This window comes from Capra hircus, chromosome 2 (assembly GCF_001704415.2).
Source record: "Capra hircus breed San Clemente chromosome 2, ASM170441v1, whole genome shotgun sequence".
In the NCBI taxonomy this organism is placed as follows: domain Eukaryota; kingdom Metazoa; phylum Chordata; class Mammalia; order Artiodactyla; family Bovidae; genus Capra; species Capra hircus.
This window is the reverse complement of record NC_030809.1, coordinates 110,688,856-110,712,891: the sequence shown is the minus strand read 5'-3', so window position 1 is coordinate 110,712,891 and position 24,036 is coordinate 110,688,856. Positions and strand designations below refer to the sequence as shown.

General features: G+C 41.2%; 1 protein-coding gene across 2 annotated transcripts in view; it reads right to left on the bottom strand.

Moving 5' to 3' along the window:
- The window catches only part of GAD1 (glutamate decarboxylase 1), a 39,166-nt gene continuing 18,655 nt past the window's right edge, over nucleotides 3,526-24,036 (bottom strand). The window contains exons 7-17 of one of the 2 annotated variants that reach the window (XM_018064478.1): nucleotides 19,171-19,283; nucleotides 17,703-17,818; nucleotides 17,541-17,620; nucleotides 17,262-17,316; nucleotides 15,598-15,714; nucleotides 14,348-14,412; nucleotides 11,285-11,363; nucleotides 10,060-10,209; nucleotides 7,917-8,024; nucleotides 6,350-6,439; nucleotides 3,526-4,942 (exon numbers count right to left, since the gene is read on the bottom strand). In XM_018064478.1, the coding sequence (XP_017919967.1) occupies nucleotides 4,769-4,942; nucleotides 6,350-6,439; nucleotides 7,917-8,024; nucleotides 10,060-10,209; nucleotides 11,285-11,363; nucleotides 14,348-14,412; nucleotides 15,598-15,714; nucleotides 17,262-17,316; nucleotides 17,541-17,620; nucleotides 17,703-17,818; nucleotides 19,171-19,283 (1,147 nt within the window). In that variant the 3' untranslated portion in view covers nucleotides 3,526-4,768. The remainder of the gene's footprint in view (nucleotides 4,943-6,349; nucleotides 6,440-7,916; nucleotides 8,025-10,059; nucleotides 10,210-11,284; nucleotides 11,364-14,347; nucleotides 14,413-15,597; nucleotides 15,715-17,261; nucleotides 17,317-17,540; nucleotides 17,621-17,702; nucleotides 17,819-19,170; nucleotides 19,284-24,036) is intronic. The other variant, XM_018064489.1, reaches the window with a different exon arrangement.

Genomic DNA, 24,036 nt, shown 5'->3' with positions numbered 1-24,036 from the left:
TGCACAGGGATGTCTATCCCTGAAGGAAGAGGTGCCTTTAGGCTCTTTATGGGTTAGCATTGGCCCTACAAAATCATACTGTTGAACAGATGGCTAAGTCATAAGTGTATATATTCTGTAATATTTCATTTACATAGGGTGCAAAGCCAAGTAAAACTAAACAATAATGCTTCATATATATGTATTAAAACTATATAGAAAAACAAGAGAGTGATTAACACAGAATTCAGAATAATGAATCTAGTTCTTGGGGAAAGGAGAGCATCTAGTTATGGAAGAGTTCATTATGAAGTTGGGGAGCTCTTAAGATACTGATGATGTTCTACTTCCTGGGCTGAGCAGTGGGTACTCAAGTATTCTGTGATAGCCGTTCTTTACCCTGTATGTGTATATTTTAAAAGCCCTCCTTATGTAACCCACATCATTGATTTTAAATAAAAGAGATTCCACCCAAAAGTACTATCTAGAGAAGGGGTACCAATATAAGGTCTGGACAGGGTGGATGGCCAAGGGCCCAGGGCTGAGGGGCTGAGTCCTAAGTGGTTACGGGAGGAGAGACTTTGATGCCTCATGTGCGATGAGATGGAAGGACTCCAGTGGGATCTTTCAAAAGTGCCCCATAAAAAAAGCAAATTAAAACCAAAACAAGATACCACTATTAGTGTAAAACAATACAAAACATAATGTCAGTACAAAAACTTGTACACAAATATTCATGGTGAAAGTGAAGTCACTTAGTCGTGTCCGACTCTTTGTGACCCCATGGACTGTAGCCTGCCAGGCTCTTCTGTCCATGAGATTTTCCAGGCAAGAGTACTAGAGTGGGTTGCCATTTCCTTCTCCCAGGGATCTCCCCAACCCAAGGATTGAACCCGGGTCTCCCGCATTGCAGGCAGATGCTTTACCGTCTGAGACAAACGGCAAAGCCTAGTATTATTTATAATAGTCAAAAAGCAGAAACAACCCTAATGTCCATTAACTGATGAAGAGATTAAAGAAAAAAAAGTAGTGTATCTGTGTGATAGGATATTACTCAGCAATAAAAGGAATGAAGTAATGATGCATACTATATCATGGATAAACCTTGAAAACATCCGAAGTCACATTTGATCACAAAAGATTACATACTGTGTGATCTCATTTATATGTGATGTCTACAATAGACAAAAAGCCCTGTAGTGGCTTCCAATGGCTGGAGAGGATATGTATATGGGAATGAGGAATGTCTCCTGATGGGTATGAGGTTTCTTTGTGGGATGATTAAAATGTTCTAAATTTGACTGGAGTGATAGCTTTAGAGCTGTGTGAATAGTTTACAAGCCAGGGAATTATATACTTTAAAATGAGTGAATTACATGGCATATGAATTATATTTCAATAAAGCTGTAGCAAAAACAAAAGAATTGTTAAAATTTTAAAAAATCAACAACACCAGATGCCGGCAAAATATAGAGCAACTAGAAAATTTCTACAATGCTAGTGAGAATACAAAATGGTACAGCCACTTTGGAACTAGTTACCTCATAGATAAACATACTCTTGCCATAGGATTAAGCAATCCTACACCTAGTTATTTACCCAGGTTAAATGATAACCTATGTTCACACAAAAATCTGTACCCTACTGTTTATAGTGGCTTCATTTCAATTGCCCCAGGCTGCAAACAACCCAAATTTCCTTATATGAGAGAACAGATAAACTGCACATTCATACAAATGGAATACTATGCAGTACTAAAAGGAACGAACAAATGATACAGACAACAACATGGATGAATTCCAAATGCATGGTGTTAAAGGAAAGCAGCCAGACTCAAAAGGTTACATATGATTCTATTTACAAAATGGGAGAAACAAAACTCTGCTGTTGCTGCTGCTAAGTCGCTTCAGTCGTGTCCAACTCTGTGCGACAACATAGACAGCAGCCCACCAGGCTCCCCCATCCCCGGGATTCTCCAGGCAAGAACACTGGAGTGGGTTGCCATTTCCTTCTCCAGTGCATGAAAGTGAAAAGTGAAAGTGAAGCTGCTCAGCCGTGTCTGACTCTTAGTGACCCCATGGACTACAGCCTATCAGGCTCCTCCATCCATGGGATTTTCCAGGCAAGAGCACTGGAGTGGAGTGCCATGGCCTTCTCCAAAACAAAACTCTAGACACAGACAAATCAGAGGTTGCCAAGAATTAGGGGTTGGAGAAGGTGCTACTCACAAAGGGATGAGGGACAATTTATGGGTGTGATGGAACTGTTCTAGGTATTGTGATGGTTACATTACTGAATGGGTTTGTCAAAATTCATATTATACTATAAAGAGTGAATCTTACTGTACCTTAATTATATCTTGATTTAAAAATTTCTTCTCAAAATATTATCCCATGAGAAAAAAAATCTCATAGACCAGGAGCCCGGAGGCCAACTGACAATTTAACAGTTATCTAAAACTGTGCCTTTGTTACTCTGACCCCTTCTCTCCCTAGATCTGACTGTAGATGGGAAAATACAGTAGCTGAAAAGAGTAAAAAAAAAAAAAAAGAAGTTGACTGTATCTCGACCATCAGCCTTGCCACCCTGGACACACACCGCCCCCCACCCCCCCACCCCCTACAGCAATGGATTTCAGCCTGAAACAGTACCAGCAGGATCAAGGCGAGGAACTCTATACTGGATACAAATTTGAGGTCCTGCTTACTACACAGAGTTGGACATTCAGTTTCTAAAATGAGGCTGTTCTGTGCCCGAGAGGCCAGGAAAGCTATGGGATTAGCCTGAATTCAAATAAAGGCATGGAAACGATCAACCCCTCCTTCACAAGGGATCTGAAGGAACAGTTAGAGGAAAAAAGTGACTTTAAGATCACTTTCCTATGGAGTCTAGTTTGTTTAATACAATGGTGACTTGTGCAATTGATATGCTATTAAAAATGACTCATTTAATCCCTACAAGTGCCAAATAGGGAATTCCTTGTATTCCAAATGAGTGAGATGGTATTATCCTGGCTTAACAGAATATTCATAGAGAATGGTCTCTATTTCATAATGACTCAGCACCAAAATATATTTCTTGAGGAGGTGAACTGGGCCCACTGTACAAGCATAAGCAGCTGGAAGGTACAATTATATGCTCTTAGAGGTTTTCAGATACTGTAGATACCAAGTGGTGGAAGATGCCCATGAGAAGCAAAATTTTTCAGCCATGCACACTCTGCTATCCTAGTTCTAGAACAGTGCCTGTAACAGAAAAACAAAAATTTGTTGAATGGATGACTGGAACTCCAAGATACAGATAGGAAAATGAAAAATAGGAATGATTTTTTTTTCCAAGTGTGAACTGCAAATTTTATTTAATTAGAATCCCAGTGATTTTTAGATATGGGGCTTGGGAATCTTAAGACTGTGGATTGAGTCCCAACCTAATAAAGGTATTGAGCATCACCTGAAGTCAGCTGGTGAGCATGAATGGGCTATGGTGATCCCAGCAATCATAACTGGAAACCTCTCTTTTCTGCATGAAACACATACTGAAAGAAAATTTTGTTCAAATTCTCCACAGAGAATATTTTTATTTATTTATAGTCTTCTTGCATACTCTAAAATGCACAGTGTGAATTTCCTTTCTTCAAAAACAGTTGTGAGCCTGGTCAGTTTGAGATCTTCAGAAAGTCTTCGGAAACATTGCCTTAGGTTTGTGCTAAGGGAGTCACAGAGATTGGTCATGAACTACTACAAAATTACAGAAGACCTAGTTATTATCCAACAGTTACTAGAAAAGCATAGAGAACACCCAACATACAGCCAGACAGGGTAATAGAGCAGACGCTATGTAAGTCACGGGATTTCCATATATAGGATGTTATGTACAGTATCAGAATTCTTTTATAGATGGTAAAGTTATGCTTAAATCATTATTTTAAGGGCACTCTAATATAATACAAGTCTTACTAATTTCAGTCTTTTCTCTTTGGCTCACAAGTGCACGAAAATACCATAAACAATTTTCAGAACTTACTGCATTAATATATAAATAAGATACATTACAAATGGGAAGAAAATACAAGACACCTCTTTAACATGGTAAATCTCTGAGTATAAATAAGCAAATATTTCATTTACCTACAAACAGTCATTGAGATCATTACATATATTCTTCCCCTCCCCCTCCTAAGGACAAACAACAGAAATATGCACAACCTACACAAATTAAACTCTAAATATACAGCAATAGGGCACCTGAAACAATGACTCTGCTACTGCTTTCCCCTAACAGGATCCTAATAGGGAGGGCGGGACTCTTGCCACCCAGTGGCACTTTTTCTCATCCATCATGACTTCAGATGGGAGAAATACTGACAGTGAGGTCAATGCCTGCCAACAGCATTTTCCTTGGTCCCCAACACACAGCATTTTGAAAAAACATCTTTTCTGGGGTGGCTGGGCAAGCTGGTTTGCGGCATGTTTGGCCCCTCAGTAACTGAGGAAGAAGGAGCGGGAGACATGCTGTGATCTAGTACCACACTCACTATACAGACGTGTATTTATAGAGAGAGGTATATATAACTGTACATATATACTGTGTTCCTAATGTGCAACTTTTGAAAAAGAACATTATTTCCGGCTAACTCTAATAAGCTTTAGGAAGGTTTTAACAGTATTCTTCAAGATATTATGTGTTCCCTCAATGAAATGGCCTATGTGTTTCAGCAACATATAGAGGTTTGTTCTAGAGTGCGGAGGGGAAAGGGAAGTCCCAGAAACTGATGTACTGTGGGTGGCAGTTACAGATCCTGGCCCAGCCTCTCTATCTCCTCAATCAGGAAGTCAATATCAGATTGGGTAGCGGCTGGGTTGGAGATGACCATCCGGAAGAAGTTGGCCTTGTCCCCCTGAGGCTGGTAGCCAACCATGGTTGTGCCAGATTCCATCATCAGGGCTTTGATTTTCGGGGCCACCTTGTAAGGGAAAACAAGACAAAACTCAAGATCGATACTAACACCATGCTGTTTTTCATAATACAACCCATTTCTTAGGTGGAAAAAAAGAGCAATCTGCTTTTCATTATGTATTTACACTGACACAAAGGCAAAGAAGTATTTTATACCCAAGTTTCTTCAGTGGCTAATATCTAATGACTAATTTTTAAATTGACATAAACAGTTGATTTATAATACTGTGATAGTTTCAGGTGGACAGAAAAGTGATTCAGTTATACACACATATATATTATTTTTCAGACTCTTTTTCATTATAGATCATTACACAATATTGAATATAGCTCCCTGTACTATACAGTCGGATCTTGTGATTATTTTATATATAGTAGTGTGTATCTGCTAATCCTAAACTCCTCATTTGTCCTTCCTGCCTCCCCTCTTTCCTCTTTGGTAACCATAAGTTTGTTTTTTATGTTTGTGAGTCTGCTTCTATTTTGTAAATAATTTCATTTATATAATTTTTTAGATTCCACATATAAGTGATATCATGGGATATTTGTCTTTCTCTGTTTGACTTTCCTCACTTATTATGATAATCTCTAGGTTCATCCATGCGGCTGCAAATGGCATTATTTCATTCTTTTTATAGCTAACTTCCATACTGTTCTCCATAGTGGCTGCACCAATTTACATTTCCACAAACAGTTTAGGAAGATTCCCTTTTGTCCACACCCTTATTATTTGTCCAGCACTTATTATTTGTAGGTTTTTTTGATGATGGCCACTAATGACTATTTAAGTCTACCCAATCATACATTCCTATAGAAAGTATTGTGCAACTGAATTTCGAAAGTCAGACACAGGACAATGATAATAAAGTCAAAAACAAAAATGAAAAATTCACATGGGCAACAATACAAATTAAGACTTCCATACAATCCAGCACCTGGGATACTGTCTGGCACATGAACTCTGCTCACCAAATATCTGTTGAATGATTAGATGAGTGACTATTATATAAGTTAAATAAAAACAACTATAAGTAACATATAAACTAGATATAGAAACCAGTAACTAAAATGAATCCGCATTAGAGTTGACTCAAACTTAGTAAAAGATATTTTAACAGACATGGTTTGGTACGGACGTTCCAAGGAATATGTATACTATTCAACTGTACAGCGCATGACCCCCCTGATGACAAACACCCACCTAATGCAGGAATGCATTCCCTAGAAATTCCCGCTGCATCTGAACCACAGTGGGGACAATTCAGACCCCAGGAGAATATAACAGGATGTCTCTGCATCACCCCAAACCTTTAGCTTTCATTTCTTCCTGTTCAGACAGATCCCTAGAGTAAGGATGTTCTGACCAGCCAGAGAAACTGCAGAGGGTTAGAAGAGACTAGGAGAGATTCCATACCCTGTGTAGCTTTTCCCGTCGTTCAGGGCTATCCGGAACACCCCTGAGGCTTTGTGGAATATACCAGAAACAGACGTTCGTATGCTCAGGCTGCAGCGATTTTCACAAACAAGCATGCAAAAAACAAATCAGAAAATTAACAGAACTTGAGAGAAAGCTGTTCTAACTCCCCACCCCATCCCTCAAAAAGGCTTCATGTTACTTCTATACTTGGGAGAACAAAGCCAGGTTTATCCCATCATATCTGGGAAGAGAGCTATTTCCCATAACCAATTTTCTAGATGATTAAAGTTACCCACCTTTGAACACTGAAATGTTAAAAAAAAAAACTACATTTGGGTCATTTCAATAAAGGGTATTATCCATCTTGCCATTTTGTAGTGCCTCCTATATAGAAGATGATCAAAGCATTGTTAATTTTTTCGGTACTGAATGTTTTGACTTTATTCTATCAATACTAAACCTTCTCCTGATAACTCAGGATTATCGTAATGAACATTGATACTGGTTCTAAACTTTAAGACAGGGCTTATTGAGATGTACTGAATCGTTCAGTGATCCTTCTCGAAGGACTCTCATGCTTTTTGAGTCCTTCTGTATTCTTGCAGTAGTTTTTCAGTTTCCTTCCTAGTTGCTGTCTGCCATCACTGCGCCTACCTTTCATGGGTTGGAAACATCACATTCATCTTAACCTGCTAGTGGAACACTTAAAATAGTGTAAATGATGAGCGTGAGGCACCAGAGGTGAAACGCAGGAGCACTGTATGATGGATTTGAACTGCTTAGGGCTCTTTCTTGTTCATTTGGCGACTCTCCAGAGTGTTACTAGTAGTTTAGGAGGCTGATAAATAGACTGAGTTGAATGCAGGCAGTGTTTTATTACACTGGATTATGAGTGTAACTCCTTTTGTTCAGCACTGGCTCCTATTCCAGCTTTCTTTATTCAGCTGTGAGCTCCAATAGGGGAGAGATGGTACCTGTTTTGGTCACTACTCTACCACCAAGCTCCCAGTCTGGGTCAAGACACACAGCAGGCACTCAGCCAACACCAGAATAACAAGCACCTTACTGTGCGCAGTGTGGATCTGAACTCAGGGCAGAGACAATTTTATCTTTCTCTCCTCATAATGAATCTATGTAAAGTGCAACTTCATTTTAGGACCAGTCTTGGGAGACAAGGGTATGGGATTGGTATACCCATCCATGAGCTTCTTGGAACTGAAGAACACTTTCTCATGCAGGTACAACACCACAATAAGTTCCAAGAATGATACGGGAATGATACAGGATTCAGACCTGCCAAGGAAAGACCTCTGGTCTATGGAGGGCTGGCTGAGAACTACACCTTTCTGGAAGAGGCGAAGGGGAAAAGTTGTCCCAATGCTACTGGAAGAAACATTTGTGAACACAGAGGGAAGTAAACGAGGAGTACATAGATGAAAATTCAGAAGCAGCTTCTGGGACACTACAGCTTCTGTCCCAGCTTCTGGGACACTACAGCTCCAGAAGCTTCCCTCAATAAACTTCCCTCAACAGATATTAAATATATCTAGTCCAGACAGCTTACCTCACCATCAAAAACCATCTCAAATTCTTCTCTGTTTTTAATCTTGGCATAGAGGTATTCAGCCAGTTCCAAGCATTTGTTGATCTGATTTTCAAAGCCCACTGTACCCTGTTTTTTTTTTTTTTTTAAAAAGAAAGAAAGAAAGTCATATTTGTTGGTGAGAAGTTGCATTTCCCTGTGATGGCATTGAGAGGGCTTTGCTGTCTTTATCTATCAGAAATATACAGAAGAGTATTCTTGGAGATGGTTAGCAAGAACCATCTCATTGAACGTGTATGGCTTTCTCACAGCTCTGTATGTGATAATATGTGCCAAATCTCTTTTGAAGGCATTCTAGTCTCTGGGAAGTTATCCTCAACAGGGCTTTTAGATTCTTGCTGGTAATTCACAGCCTGAGCCTGAAGCCCATTTTTGGTTTGCTTTAGGCTACTGCCACCCAAACTGTTGTCTACGGACACATACCGTAACCAGTCCATGATGAGATGAGTTGAGAAACTGAGATTAAGCAATAAGAAACTTCTATGGCCATTTGACAGAGTAATTTTATGTCTGCTGAATCTCATTTTTTAAATTGGTGTTTATATTTCTTATGGCTTTCTATTTCATTTTTCTAGCAATTCATCTTTATTGTATTGGTCTATGATAGATTAAAGAAAACCCCAACTGGTTCTTCAGAGAGTTGGAGAAATAGTACTTTGGAACCTACCTTCCCCAGACGGAAGTCCTGACCAAACACATCCCCCTCACTCCCAGGCAGGCTACCCTCCACATAACATCATATTACCCCTTTGTGGTGGTAGGCAGGCAGGCAGAAGGGGACGCACTGGTCTTAGGGCATGCCCTGAGACGGCAGTAGCTCCAAGTATTGGCAAACTGACTGAGCATGAGTTTCCAAAGCCAGCGCGGCTGACTAGTGACAGCAGCGCGGGGGGTGCTGAGTGGGTCGGCGTCAACAAGGAGAGCAGATGCACAAGGCTTGCGGGTTGCTAATGCACCTGGGCCAAGTCCAACACTGGCAGAGCAGCAGTCATCGCTGAGCACGTGCCTGGGCCAGTCTGCCTTCCTCTTGAGAATGAAGCCCACACCAGGATCCCACCTTGGTAACCAATTCACTGTGAGCCAAACTTCCGGCAGATGCTTCAAGGGGTTATTGTGAGGCAGAACGAAGGCACAAATTACTGAGACAGGCCATGTGGTTATTATATTTCTGAATCATAGGGCTCTTTCTTTTCCTACAATTCATGGCTATTTATATGCTTAAAATACCTGTGATTACTCTGTGGTAGAAATAAGACTATTTCTATATTAAGACAAAATGACTTAGCAAGGAAAAACACTAATAATCCATCAAATTCTTCCTACAGAAGAACATTTGACTAGATGTTTGGCTGGAAAACCTTGTTGTTTTGGTATTAGCAGACCTAATCTTGAAACTTATTAAAATTAATTTACAATAGATAAAGAAAAATGATGGTGGTGATCTAAAGCTGTGAAATCAAAATTGCCTTTACTTGACTGCATAAAAATACTTTTGAAACAAATAGTCATATAGTACTCCTTTTCCTCATCCAAAATTTGAGGAAAATTCCAAATAGCTTGCTTTTTTTCTTCTAGACATAGAAAAGCAGCTTTAAAAGACTGATGAATACAGACACAGCATGCCTTGGTTTAGGATTTCTTAGAATCAAGTATGCATTTTCTAGAAAAGGGTATGAAAGAGGCCATTATTTACATAGAACTTAAAACTGATATATACATCCCATAATTCAAGACCTCATAAAAGAACTCAGGATTCTGCACAGAAAAATGCAGTAATTTTATCTTTATCTCTTTCTCGACATCTGCACTAAATAATTTCAGTATCCCTAAGAACTGACGTGGAAGCCCTTGGCAAAATTTTTAGTGCTTAAAAGAGAAAGTTAAAGAAAATGTCATGCTAATTCAAATTGAGACTGAATGGAAAGAGAGAGAATTTGACATAAGGGATAAAGTTATTTCATTCACAAGCAAAGAAAATAGTTAATCATCTAGATATTGATTACACACATAATGAATTATCTGTGATACAGCTTTGCCTCTCTTTTGCCAGCCAGCCTGTGCAAATTACACTTCTGCTCTATTTCCTGAAGGCCACTCTTCATACCTTTGCTTTCCACATCAGCCAGAACTTGAAGATGTCTACGTGGCGGCCGCACTGAATGGCCTTGTCCCCAGTGTCATAGGAGACATCATACTGCTTGTCTGGCTGGAAGAGGTATCCCGCACACATCTGGTTGCATCCTTGGAGGATACCCTGCCATGGAAATCAACACATGGAAATCTGCACTCTCTGGACAGAAGTGCGGATGGCTTGGAAACAAGGCATGCTGGACTTGGGGTCACATGCAACCTTTCTTCTAGTATCTCATGAGGACTTCACTTGTCCTGACGTCCTCTAAAACCACCCTTGGAAGAACCTTTGCCCCTTCTCCTCTGTCACTTTACTTGGAAAATTATCTTTTGTCTCAGATGCCAACCATGAGGGCCCACCCTATTGTCCCTCTAAGGGGCATTTGGAAATGTGTATGACTATTTTGGGTTATTTCACAGACTGGGAAGCGCTATGGCATTCAGTTGGCAGGAACTGGGGATATAAACTTCCTATAGAGGGTGGGACAGTCTCATGTGTAGAAGAATCTTCCTCCCCAAAGTGCCCCCTAAAAGGTGTTCCAGTCCATTCCCAGGTCATCTATGAAGTTGACAGGCACTCTGCTTAGGAGTGGAGTAAGGAGCACCTGCATTTGTGGCTGCCACAGGACAGAGACAGGCTTTTGTGAATGCTTCAGTGTGCAAAGAAACAAAGCTCTCCAGGGCAGGGTTCCATGATCAGATTCTTAAAGAAGAGAGTAGGCTACTAACTCACAGCTTTTTGGCTAACATTCCTTGTTGCCCTGAGTTGACATTTGTAGTTGTGGTTCTGAGTAATTTGTTTCAGCTCTTGGGGCCACAGACTCACGCTCAGAACCTGAAGTATGTTCCCACCACCTCTTTTCATCCTAAGGTGAGAGGTGGCAGCTCAGCCAGTCACTCTCGCTTTTGAGAGAAGGAATATGGAATGAAATAATGCCCTTGTAGTTTCCTCCACTGGCAGGGCCTTGAGCACTGAACAAGCAAGAAGGAATAGTGCAGAGCAAGAGCCAAGGGAAGGTGCTGGGTTAGCTGAAGTCTAACAGACACAGGAGGGAAACAACAGCTGTGGCAGGCCTAGCCAGGCTGTCAGCCTCGTGAGCTCCTCAACAAGTACTGTAAGAAGACCTCCAAGCTTTCCCCTTCTCATGCCCTCTAAAAGGTGTGCAGGCCACTAGCTCATCTCTAGGGGAAGGACAGACCTTTTCTTTTACAAGAATGGCAGAGCACTGCAGCAGCACACCCATCATCTTGTGAGGGTTCCAGGTGACAGAGTTGGCCCTGAAAGAAGCATATGATACTCTGAGGAGAAGGTGCAGGGGTCAACAAGCGGCAACTGTCCGCTTGAGGAAACCATCACCCCCCACAACTCAAGTCAATGCACGTTTTCAATGCCTAGTCCCCTAAACTGACCTAATACTGGAGTGACCTTTCCCTTCTCCAGGAGGATCTTCCCAACCTAGCGATCAAACCCAGGTCTCCTGCATTGCAGGCAGATTCTTTACCAGCTGAGCCACAAGGGAAGCCCCCTAAACTGATCAATAAGTGGTAAATAAATACTTTGTGGGCAGTCTCAGAGTACTAAGTAGCAGATTGCCTCTTCTAAAAAACTGCTATTAATACTAGCTAACATTTATGAAGAGCATTTATTACGTTTCCTAGTATTCCAAGAGCGTTACAGGCATTTTATCAGTGCGGTGTCATGGTTATGAACTCAAGCTTTGAAGCCAAGTCTGAAACCTGGCTCTGACATTTGCTGGTTTGGGAGTTACACAACTCCTTTGTGCCTCAGTTTTCCTGACTGTAAAGTGGGGAGAATAATATCTACCTCAGGAATTGAATAAAGTTAGTAAACTGAGTTAGTAAACATAATGCTAATAATCATGCCTGAAATACTTAATTCTTACAACAACCCTATCATATAGAGACTACTGTTACCTCTATTTTAGATGGAAAGTGAGGCACAAGAGGGTTCAATACATCACCCAAAGTCACACAGCTGGGAAGTGTTGGAGTCAAGATTCAAATTCAGGGAGTCTAACTGTCAATCTACTGTTCATAACCTCTCTACTAGACTGCCTCCCTCTAGGCAACAGACTCAGGTTCCTTCTGCCTTCCTTTTCTTATAAAAAGGACTGGTGATGCTGACCTACTTGCTTATAAGGTAGTATGAAGACTGACACACAAAAGCAAGGGTCAGTTGGGCAGTTCTAGACTTTGACTAGTTAGTAGCATTGTTTAAATGCTAAATAAACATAATCTTGCCTGTTTAGTCTGCAATGGTAGTTTAACAAGCACTGTCTCCTAGCAACTGCATCACTCCGTCAGACACTATTAAATGGTTAAGGAGCGCACTAGCTAGGACATTATAGAAACAAACAAGTGTAATGTATGATGATTAAAACTTGGGTAACTCCTTCCCAATGGCCTAGCCCACAGCTGGGTTCTGTGCTTTAATACCTGTGAAGAATGTTTTCCCCAGACATAGCAATTGGCTTGGAATTATACTGCCTCTGCTCTCCCTGGAGCTAAATTCCTGCTGTGAATTTTTAACCTCTTCATCTTGCTTTGGTCCAACAGAGGGAAAACAATTTAGTGTATACTTGACTAAAGAGTCTATACTGTTGTTCAAAGAGAAGAAAGGCTTAAAGTACCTTCCACCACATGAATAAAGAAAATCTTTATGAAAGAGATTCATGAAAAGTTGTAAGTTGACTCAATGTTATCTCATTAAAAAGCATCACTGTCAAGCCATATTTTACAAGGTATTGAATTTAATCCATTTTCTCACAGTTATCATGCACTGAACCATTAAACAATCATACGCAGATCTCAACAAAATATCTGAAAAATTTTTTGAATGTCCTAAAGGACTGAAGAAAATCATTCTTTGGCGCTACAAGTGGAAAGTAGTAACATATGATGTAGATTCAGTTTCTTTCAGAAGACATGTGCGCTTTAAAATGTTAGAAAAGAAAAAGTCTAGTGCAAAATGTTTCAAGTTTCCCCTTGACTCACAGATGGAAAATGGAAATTGCCTGAGAAATTTAAAGTACAGTTGGACTGGTCCATCTACATATAAGATCTTGTCCTCCAAGTTAAGGCCCATATAACTATGCTTCAGCAAGTTATGCTTCACCCACTCACTCAGATATTGGCCTCTCCAAGCTGAAAGGCAGGGGGACAGGCACAGGAGAGGTTCAGAACACTTGGCCCCCTGGAGCGCCTCCCCCACGTCTGCTGCCGGCCCACCCTCCACCCTCATCTGCTCTTGCTGCTCTCTCACTGCTCCAGCCACAGTGGCCTCCATAGCGGTCCTTCCTCCAACTTGCCATGAACATCCTTCTTCAGGGCCTTTGCATTTGCCCTTCCCACCACCCGGAACATTCTTCCTTGTATCTGTCTTTCTACCTCCGTTTATCCTAGCATCTGCTGAAACGCTACCACCCTAGAAGGGCCTCTGACTATCCTGTCTAAAATAGCACACCTTGGCAGATGAAACATCTCTTTGTTTATGAACATCTAGTCCACTGGACAGTAAGATTTGGGAGGGGAAATCTTTTCGTTGATACCACCTTCCATATATTGCCTTATTATTATTTTTTTAATGTGCCAGGTACACATTTTTAGAAGAGTGCCTGGTGGTTGGGCTGAAGACAGGTACCTGGTTCATGTCAGGTGCTCGGTAAATAGTTGCTGAATGAATCAATGAATCTATGTGAGTTCATTTCAGATCAATATTTAGGAGTTAGGTCAAAATCATATTTGGCTTAGAACACCCACTGAATGTGAATGGTAAACAAGAAACTAAGTAAGTAAGGCATGCTGAGTGTCCTGCCCTTTCCTCAGTTTAGTGGGAAATGAAAGCTTAGTGAGAAAGAATGAACTAAATCAGCACCCCTTCATGTGCCCTTGACGAACTTTCATTTAGCCTCCAAATGCCGACCCTGGTAAGTCTCTCTTCTCTCCTGCTCAGGCACCTTCCAATCAATCTATTGTTGAGCTTATCACAGGGTGTGGTAACTGTTTGTCTTTCTCTTTTACTAAACTGTGAGCTCATTGAGGCGAAAACTCAGTTGACTAGGAAATCTATCATTTTTCTTTCCCCAGTGCCTGGCACACAGTAAGTGCTCAATAAGTGCCTGCTGAACAAAAGTGAGCTTAAATTGAATAAGATGTTGGGGATCAGTGCAGACACATCAGTGGACTCAGCATACCATGTGTTGCATGGCCTGGATGGAGGAGGCCCTGTGCTCAGCCCTTACCTCTCGATGCCACTGAGTTTATGACGGTGCTTCTGGGACATGAGCAGCCCGCCGCCCCAGGCAGCCTGTGAGGACAGAGGAAAGAGAGGGAAAGGGACCCTGAGCAACACTGATGAGTCTGAGCCCAGTCACACCACACCTTTAGCAAAACATGACGAGAATGTAAATGGTGAAAATCATGAGCTCCTCTGACAAACAGAACCCACACAGATTGTTCCACCAAGGGCAGTTGTAATTATTCATCATTTATCACATCTTCTTCAAAAGTTCCTCTAGGTTAATGTCAGGGTCGCTGCGCAAGTAATACAGATAAATGGGGCTGAGCCTGTGGAGCTGAGACCCAGGGCCTAAAGGGCTCTAGAAAGCCAGGGACACTTGAGATGACCTCCTGGGGGGGGGGGCTCTGGGAGCAGGAACACACAGGACTAGAGGTTGCCATCTGAGTCTACCCAGAGGAGAACTCTAAGGGCTTCTGAAAACCTCTGAAGGCAGCAGCCCTGGTGGGCTTGGATTTTCCGCAACTGCTCCTTCAAGAGCAGGACATTTTTGCAGGTTCCCTGGTGCACGTTGATCAAATAGCTTGGGACACCATATGACATAAGAACAGACTTTGTAATCACTTGTCCAGTATCAGGGCAGGTAATCCCATTGTCCACGTGTGAGAAGTTAAACCCATGAGAGAATGGAGAGAGAAAGAGAAAAAAACACACCCAGTCACACATGTGAAAATGTACCTCTTATGTTCCTAGGAAATGGAACAAAATCTCTTAATTGATAACACCTTCCATCTACAGCCTTATTTTTCCTCCATGTGCCAGATATGCCTGTCTTTTCTTTTCATCCCTTCCTTCCTTTTTAAGAAAAGTGTCACAGATGGTTGGACCGAAGGCAGATACCTGGGTGTCCATATTCAGATAAATGGCCAGTTTCTACACATTGTATCTTACTTTTTTTCCCCCCCTTTGAAATCAGTTGTATTTTACTCTATAGCCGTTTGTTCAGAAGCTTTCTGGGACAGTGATAGAGTTGAACTTGTAGGTTGAACCATAGAAGAGAGCAACTGGCCAGGAAGGACTGAATAAGCCCCAGGGCACAGACAGGCCTGGGTGTACACCTGTCATGAACAGCCTGCTGGGGACAAAAGAAATGTGGTGGGGAGAGAGGCTATGGGAGAGGCTGGAGGAAAATCATAACGCAGAGCTGCTTCCACCCCTCGAAGCGCCCAGGCCACTCTGAGTTACAGCACTTACATCGACATGCAGCCAAAGGTTGTATTTCTCACATATATCTGCAATCTCCTGTATTGGATCAAAAGCGCCATAAACAGTGGTGCCAGCAGTTGCATTGACGTACAGAGGGATGTAACCCTATAAGAAGGACAGGCTGGTTAGTCTTTCTAACCTCCCTCCTTTCCACACAACGAACTGCAGTAGCATTCATCTCCAACAGAGATCAGCTAAGCTGGGGTGTATCTGACACTATATGTGGGACTACTCTCCGCTGGTGCATTCACTCATTCCTTCATTTATTCAACCAATATTTTTAGTGACACTCATGTGCCAGGCCCTGTTGAGGATGTTGGGAACACAGCAGTGAGCACAAAAGACAAAGCCTTCTGTCTTCGTGGAGTCTGCACTCTAATGGTGAGTGACTGACAATCAACAAATTTAAATAAGAAAAACAAACAGTATGTTTAAGAGTGACATGTTCTATGGCAAACAATAAAGCAAGAAAAAGTAATAAGTGTCTGGAGTGATGGCGGGTATCTGAATGCCATCTGGACAATACTACCTTTTAGAACCTGTGCTGTTCTAAGTGTACTGATGTAATAATAATATGGAAGCATTGTTTGGTTATTGAAAACAGATCTATGCACTATTTCCCTAAGGACAGAAACAGTAAAATTTTGGTGTGAACAAGAATAAATGAGAAAGCAGAGTAATAGAGCTCAGACAGGCTTGGCAAAGTCTATGAATCCTAGGAGAGCCTTCTCTCCCTTTGCTCAGTCCTCGCGACATTTCTATTTCCTCTGCTGCGGCTGCTAAGTCGCTTCAGTCGTGTCCGACTCTGTGCAACCCCATAGATGGCAGCCCAGCAGGCTCCCCTGTCCCTGGGATTCTCCAGGCAAGAACAGTGGAGTGGGTTGCCATTTCCTTCTCCAATGCATGAAAGTGAAAAGTGAAAGTGAAGTCGCTCAGTCTGTCCGACTCTTTGCGACCCCATGGACTGCAGCCTACCAGGCTCCTCCCTCCATGGGATTTTCCAGGCAAGAGTACCGGAGTGGGGTGCCATCACCTTCTCTGAATGCCTCTGCTGAGACCCAGACAAACAACCACAGTTAGAGAAACAGGTACAAGAATGTAACCAAAACAACTAAGAGTTGGTAAATGGCCTGACAGCTGCCTGGCAGTGCCTTGTGATATATCTGTTCTGTGCAATTTTTCTGTTTAATAGAACTTATTGAAGCTGAATTCACCAAGTATCATGGGCCATCTGCCAGAGCATGGAAGCAATTTGCTAAATAGAATCCTAATCTTAAATAATATTTGTTAAAATGAGATTACACCTAACAAGTACCAAGTGAAAAAAATCTCAGTTAGGCCGTATCTTTGTGAGACTTGGATAATGGATTTATTGAAATACATCAAACTAACCATTTGCACAATGAATATAGAACCAGTGGATTAATGACTGAATTTTTCATTTTTCAAAATAAAAAATTATACTTTGTAGACACAGCTTTAAAGCCAAGTCATCACACAAGCTAAAAATAAGCAAACATCTGAGAAAAGAATTTTAGAAATACAATAAAATTATTATCTCATATCATCAATGACTTTTATTGTTGGAGGCAGAAAGAAGATTATTTTAAAAAATCTGTATTCACCAGAATTTAGATACATAGAGTACACACCTTTTGCTTGGCTTCAAGAATTTTTGTCTCTAAATCAGCTGGAATTATCTTCCCCCTGTAATTATAATAAAAGGAGAGAAATTAAAGTGAAGAATCAATGAGATTGCACATGGAAAAAAACTTCAGCAGCAGCAAAAAGTAATTTAATCGGATATTTTCAACAGACCATTAGCAGCTTGGCACACTGTACTGAGTCAGTTCTTAAGCACAATAAAACAAATTTAACAGATGAGCACATTTAATACATCAAGAAGCTAATATTCACTCTCCCCTGCCTACCTTTCATTGCACTTTATCAAAATCACATTGTCGGTTCCAAAGCCAAGGGCAGCCCCAGCTTTCTTTATGGAATAGTGACTCTGCAACAAACAGAAGCTGGACATTAGATGTGAGAGTTCCTTGGAAAACACCACAGTCCATGAGCAAATGCACCCAACTCACGTGTTCTGAGGTGAAGAGGACAAGCTTGGGCACAGCCGCCATACCCTTGGTCTTAACTTCTGGGAAGTACTTGAAGCGAGCAGCCATGATGCTGTACATGTTGGATATGGCTCCCCCTATCGTCAAGAAGACACAGTAGGAGCTGTTGGGACGCCCTCGTTACTGTTTTTAGCAACAAAGGATGATGTGGTATCTTAAGAGAGTAGGGAGGTCAGAAAGGGGAAGGAAAATATCCTGATAGGTTTCGCTGGCTTCCCTATTGCCAGAGTTTCCCTCTGGTCCCTTTGCCTGGAAATACAAATAATCACACTCATTAACAAAGCCGTGAAGGCAATTTGGCTGGAGATGATTCAGGTACTCTGGTGCCCGTCCCACCTGAAGCCTAGACAGCAATGTAAGAGGTGGCAGCAGCAGTGGCTGCAGAGATAGGTGAGTTACAACCTTTCTGCTCCTACATTCTGCTCAGTCTATTTACTGGACAAAGATGAATCTTTTCTCTGAGCCAGAAAGACAGAGAAAGAGAGAGTAACAGAGCCTATGGAAGCAAACAGTGACACTGCCTGGATACGGTCCTGAAAGAACAGCCCAACTGAGTTATTGAGTCATTTAGGAGAACTCCAAGTGTATTAAAATAAGACCAAACTCATATTTACTTAAGTCAAGATGTAAGGAGAACTGAGGTCACCAGGTATGTCTGGACAATGAAAATGAGTCATGTTTGCATTAGTTACCTATTGTTAAACGGCAAATTCTGTGGATGAATTGCCTGGACAATTGCAATTTTTATTTCTTTTCTTTCCCTCATAGTGGCTCAGATGGTAGAGAATCTGCCTGCAATGCAGGAGACCCAGGTTCAGTTCCTGAGTCAGGAAGATTCCCCTGGAGAAGGGAATGGCAATCCACTCCAGTATTCTTGTCTGGAAAATTCCATGGACAGAGGAGCCTGGCAGGCTACAGTCCATAGGGTCGCAAACAGTCGGACACGACTGACCGACTAAGCACAAGCACAGCATATACGATCACGCTGTCTCTGACACCACTCCAAACTCCCTCTCACTTATAAGATTGTTTGTCCTTGTTTCAAAGATTCTGATTGTATCTACACTGAACTACAGATTTAAAGCAAATATACTATTTTGGCCAAAATGGATCAATCCACTGATAATCTTGATTCCCTAATCCCCAGCTTAATCAAACTGCTGTCATCAGACCAGAGTTGTTTAGCATGGTTTAGACACAGCCTTTGTCAGTTTGTACAGGTTTAGAACAGTCTTTGGTTGGTTAGAACACAAAGAATGTAGCATTCTTGCTAGCCTTTGCTCTGACAAAGAAGGCAGAACTATTGAAAAATCATATTTTTCAGGTCATTGTTCTCCTACAAACTCACTTTGTGTTTAGTGTTCTCAAAGATCTAAGGATCCATACTGCAAACCTTGAGGAGAGTCTGGAAAAGAGAACAGAAACCTACCAGGAGAAAATATCCCATCACCATCTTTACTTGACCATCCAACTATCTCTCTCATCTTCTTAAGTGTTATTTGCTCCATGAGGACAAACACTGGTGCAATTTCATATGTAAACCTGGAAAGGTGGTTAAAAAAAAAAAAAAAAAAGAAAGAAAGAAGTCAGATCGCTTATTTGGAGAACACAGATCACTGGTTTAGTTTTGCACTTGGGTTTGAAAAAAAAAAGATGTTCAAAATCACTAACAATTCATTTCCTAGAAGGGTATTGAGTCACTAATCACAGAATATCAGAAACCAGCCTGGGTTATTGAGAGAGGTGGTGGAGATACCTGCTCTGTGATTCTTCAGCAACAAAATAGACTCTCATCTGAAAGGAATGTCTTAGGTGTGGTCCACCCAGAGAAATAGAAGGAAATAAAATGACTTTTCTGGGTTCCTTTCACTTCTAAGAGTACAGGATGATGAAAATGCTAATTGAAAAAAATATTCTAAGTTCTATATAAAATGTTTGCAACATTTTTAAAAAAGAGACTGCCAATTTCACAGTTGTAGAAACTATAAAACCCAGAACCAAAGTTTATCTTTTAAGAACAATGTAAACATCTGAAAGCTAACCATGAAGATAATTGGAAATATTGACCATATTTTAAAGATCTCAATATAATTATCTACATAGTTTTTTACTGATGATCCCTAAGGACAGTTAGGTTTCTATAACTCTCTGAAGTCGATACCTGTCAAGAATAATTATAAGTGATGATTTCTAATGACCAATTACAAAAAAACCAAGAAGAATGTCAACTGGCACACAGCTGACTGAGGGCATCAGATATACTGGTAGGTTAGCTTTGACTTCTTATTTAAAAGTAGAAAGCCATGCTCTTCTCAAAGCAATTCAAACACAAGCACGGTGTAGTGAGCAGTCATTGAAACAAGATCATGGTACCAAGGCTTTGGGTTTAAAAGAAATCAAAGAAGGTCAGTCTATAGAAAATTAAGCCAGAAAACAAAAAGATATTTACTGTGAGGCTTTTTGTCTTTCTTCTTTTTGCTTGGCCTTCTTAAGCATTGGAGTTTGTGGGCTGGGCTCAGACCATGCTCACTGAAGAGAGATTCCTAGATTGACTCAGCCATATGATAAGGGGAGATTTTATCCCTGGTTAGGATATTCAGGCTGAATGCCAATGCTGAGGACTAAGGGAATTTTTGCTAGCTTAATGATTTAGAAAAGCTGTTTGCAAGAATGAGATAATAATGGTTGTACAAAGACACAGGTGAAGATACTAAGTTTTAAACATGGAGAAAAATTAAACAATCCAATTAATCACATGGTGGTAAAAAGAGGACAAAAAGATCTTGCAGGATCCTCAGGGTATATCTCTTGGTGGAAGAATTCTGTTTTCAAAAAGAATATGTCTGTTTTCCTTGGGAGGACCCTTGAAATTTAGGAGGAAGACCCTTGGAAATCATGTGTTCAGTTACCATCACCTCTGGAGGTCACAATCATGCTTTGGTTCTGCTCTGAGCCCCATCACCGTAGCAACCAACACTCCCTCATGTCTGATGGCCTGATAAAGGAAGAAGAAGAGAAGGATTCCTGGTTTAGCCTGTGCTGCTGAGTGTACCAAGGGGCAAACTCATGATGTGGTTCTATCCGTTCTTGAACAAATGCATTATAAACAGTGCCACCGATTGTTGGCAAAAATGTATGCATGGTAAAGAGGTACTGGTGGCCGGCTGTGTGCTGGAGTCTCAGAGTACCAAATGAGAAAGCTCTCTAGGGTAAGGCAAGGAATCAATGGAATCATATACCATAATATCAGAACCTTGTCAAGGACTGGATGAAAGCTGGACCAGAATCAAGTCAGTGCAGGAACCACACGGGGAAGGGAGAAAGGATGGTGTGGAAGGCCAGAGGGTTGGTCCACTTCATGATTTGAATCAATTTAGGCCCCAGATTTGCATGAACTAGTCTTACCAGGAATATGACCATTACTCTCAGGATCAGAAGGAAGAATCTAGAGAGTCTGATCATGAGACCATCTGATCTTATCAACCTCAGGTTCCTTATTTATGCCAGGTTCATGATTCCAAAAGCCTTAGTTCTGTTCAATAAATAGTTAATGAATGACTATTCTCTGCCAAGTGGCTTTTTATATACCGAGGAGACAAAGTTGTCACAAGACACCATTCCCAGTCTTGAGGAAGAAGTTTACTAGGATGAATCCAGCATCTTTGCCTTAGCTGCATCCTATTTGACAGTCCTTGCCTGGGTCTGAAGGACTAGTTTAACCCCACAGCTAACACTGAAACTTACTCTGATTCATGACCTTAGTCCTGACATCCTCTCCTGGAAGCTGGTATTTTGCCCCATGGTTGTTGATCCTCAGCCAGGCCCGTCACATGGGCTGACATGGCGTCCCCATTCCTGACACTCCCTCTGAACTTGCTTTCTCATCCGGGCCATGTTTACAACTGGGAGTCTGCTTGCACCCAAAGCCTCAGAGAAGACTATGAAGCGCACCCTAGAGCAGTGGTTCTTAACTGAGATCATGGATATCCTTAGGACTTCCAGGAAAGCTATAGTCCCTCTCTCCAGGAAGGCAACGAGGATACGCACATCATTGTGTATACTCTTGGAAGAGACTCTTCTCTTGCAGCCAGGACTCCAGGTTTGGTACCCCTTCCGTAAATGACAGATGAAAGTGGATAAAGTCAAGAGATCAAAGGTCAAATATGGATTCAGAAGAAGCTGGTTAGGTGCCAAAGGCACAGTACAGGATGATATTTCAGAATCAGAGGATAAGAAGCTAAACCTGCCAAAAGCTCTAGGTTGAAGCATAAGAACACAGGACACAGGATTCAAAGTAAGGATTTAAAAACAGTATGATTTTGACATTCAGGGAGTGACACTAAAGGAGGATTTCTATATTCTGAGTAGGGGAGTGAGTCAGCCTATTTTAGTAGTTCAACTCACCTTCCCAGTGGATTTAACTCTGAACCAAGGCAAACTGATTGTTAAGCTGATTTTCTCTGGTGGCAGAATCTGCCAGTTGCTAACCAATATAAAAATTTCCTTTACTTCACTCAATTTTATTTGGGGTTGCAATTCATTCAGATCAAAGACTATTTTCTATCTTCTCTAGGTGTGACCATGGGATTAAGTTCTGGCTAAAGAGATGCTATGAGAAATGTCATATGGAGCTTCTGAGAAGGTTCTTGGAAGGAAAGAGTGTGCTCCCCTTTTGCCCTTCCTCCCTCTTTTCTTTCCTTCCTTTGTCCTTCCTTCCTCTGCCTGCACTCCTTTCTGAGATCTAGAACATGAAAGTGATGGCTAGAACTCCACTAGCTAGCTTGCACCATGAAGATGCGGATATTGAAGATGAGAGCCACATGCCTCAATATGGATCAGAAAGGCACATGGACCCTGCGTCTTGGTGACTGCTAAAACAGGAACTATTTTAATGAGAGGAAGAAATAATTTTTTATGTTGACTTACTAACTTGACACTCCTCTTAGATTTTATCCTCCTTTTGGATAGAGTGGTTACCTTAAAAGATAACACACCTGAGGGGGAACTTAGTGAGCTCCTCTGATGTCCAGAGATGATGGGAGACAGGAACAAAAGAGCTGGAAGGTTGAAGGGAGGAGGGGTTGCAGATGCGGAACAGTGACTTGCGGGGTGGCTGCCTTTCCTGGGTGTGTGCATTGTACCTTGTATGCACTGGGCACTTAACCCTGGTATCCTGGTTAGTCTTCAGAACTACTCTGTAAGATGGATGTAATTCTTCATTTTTTTTTTTTCTGAAGAAGAAACTGAGGTTCAGAGAAATTCAGTAAATTGTTCCAAGATCTCATATTTAGGGTGTTTGCCAGCCTGAATTCCAAGTCCTTTACATCAGAGCTGCTTTTCTATGACGAACGAGAACTATGCACTACAGCCTCCTTTGTAACAACCTGCCTACTAGTATAAAGTGATGGATAACCCATAAAGAAAATTCCTTCTGTGTAATTTTTATGAAAATAAAGTGCTAGATACTTGAAATGATAACCTCATAACAAAGGGCTGTGATAGATCTTGCCACTGGGATTACGTATTGTCATCAAGTCCTTGAAAGCAGGTTGTTGTTTATACCTGGGCACTGCTCAACCCACACAGTTGTGATCAGTGGCCATGTTTTGGAAGAAAAGAGCTGTATATGCTGTGGCCAACTACACACTGGTGATGTTTTCTTTGAATCTTCAGAGTCCTTTGCTTGGAAGAATGTATCTCCAAGCTGAATGCACAGGCAGGTGTGAAAGCATAAACATGAATGTTCCTTCTATTCTAACCATCAGGTGTCTTATACTTTGTCACTTGGATGGAAACATTGGATAGTTCTTTTAAAGAGACTAGACTGAAGACTGTAGTTATTATTCTGCATTACCAGTGCCACCCAAACTCAATGAATATTACAGATCAAAAAATGAGTATATCACTAATTAAATCCTACTCAGCCAGAAAAGACCTTTTTGCCATTCTTTTCTAAACTTATTTTGAACACTGTTCCCAATTGGAGAAGGTACTGTCACAAGGGAGCAAATTTCTGCATAAGCTCCTGACAGTCCTGCCACATTTCATGATCTTCCAGGGGAACTGGCTTAGAACAATTTCTAGATAATAGTTATTACTTCTTCAGACAATGCCTTGTCTTGAGAACTGACAGAAACTATTTCACAATTGTAAATAACCTTTGCGATCGATCTGTTGGAATCGGATCATATTTTATAAATATCCACTGTTCAGTACAGCTGCAATTACTATGTGCCATTCAGTTGGACTGGCCTTGACCTCAGATGGCTGGACAATATTTTAGCATTTCATGGCT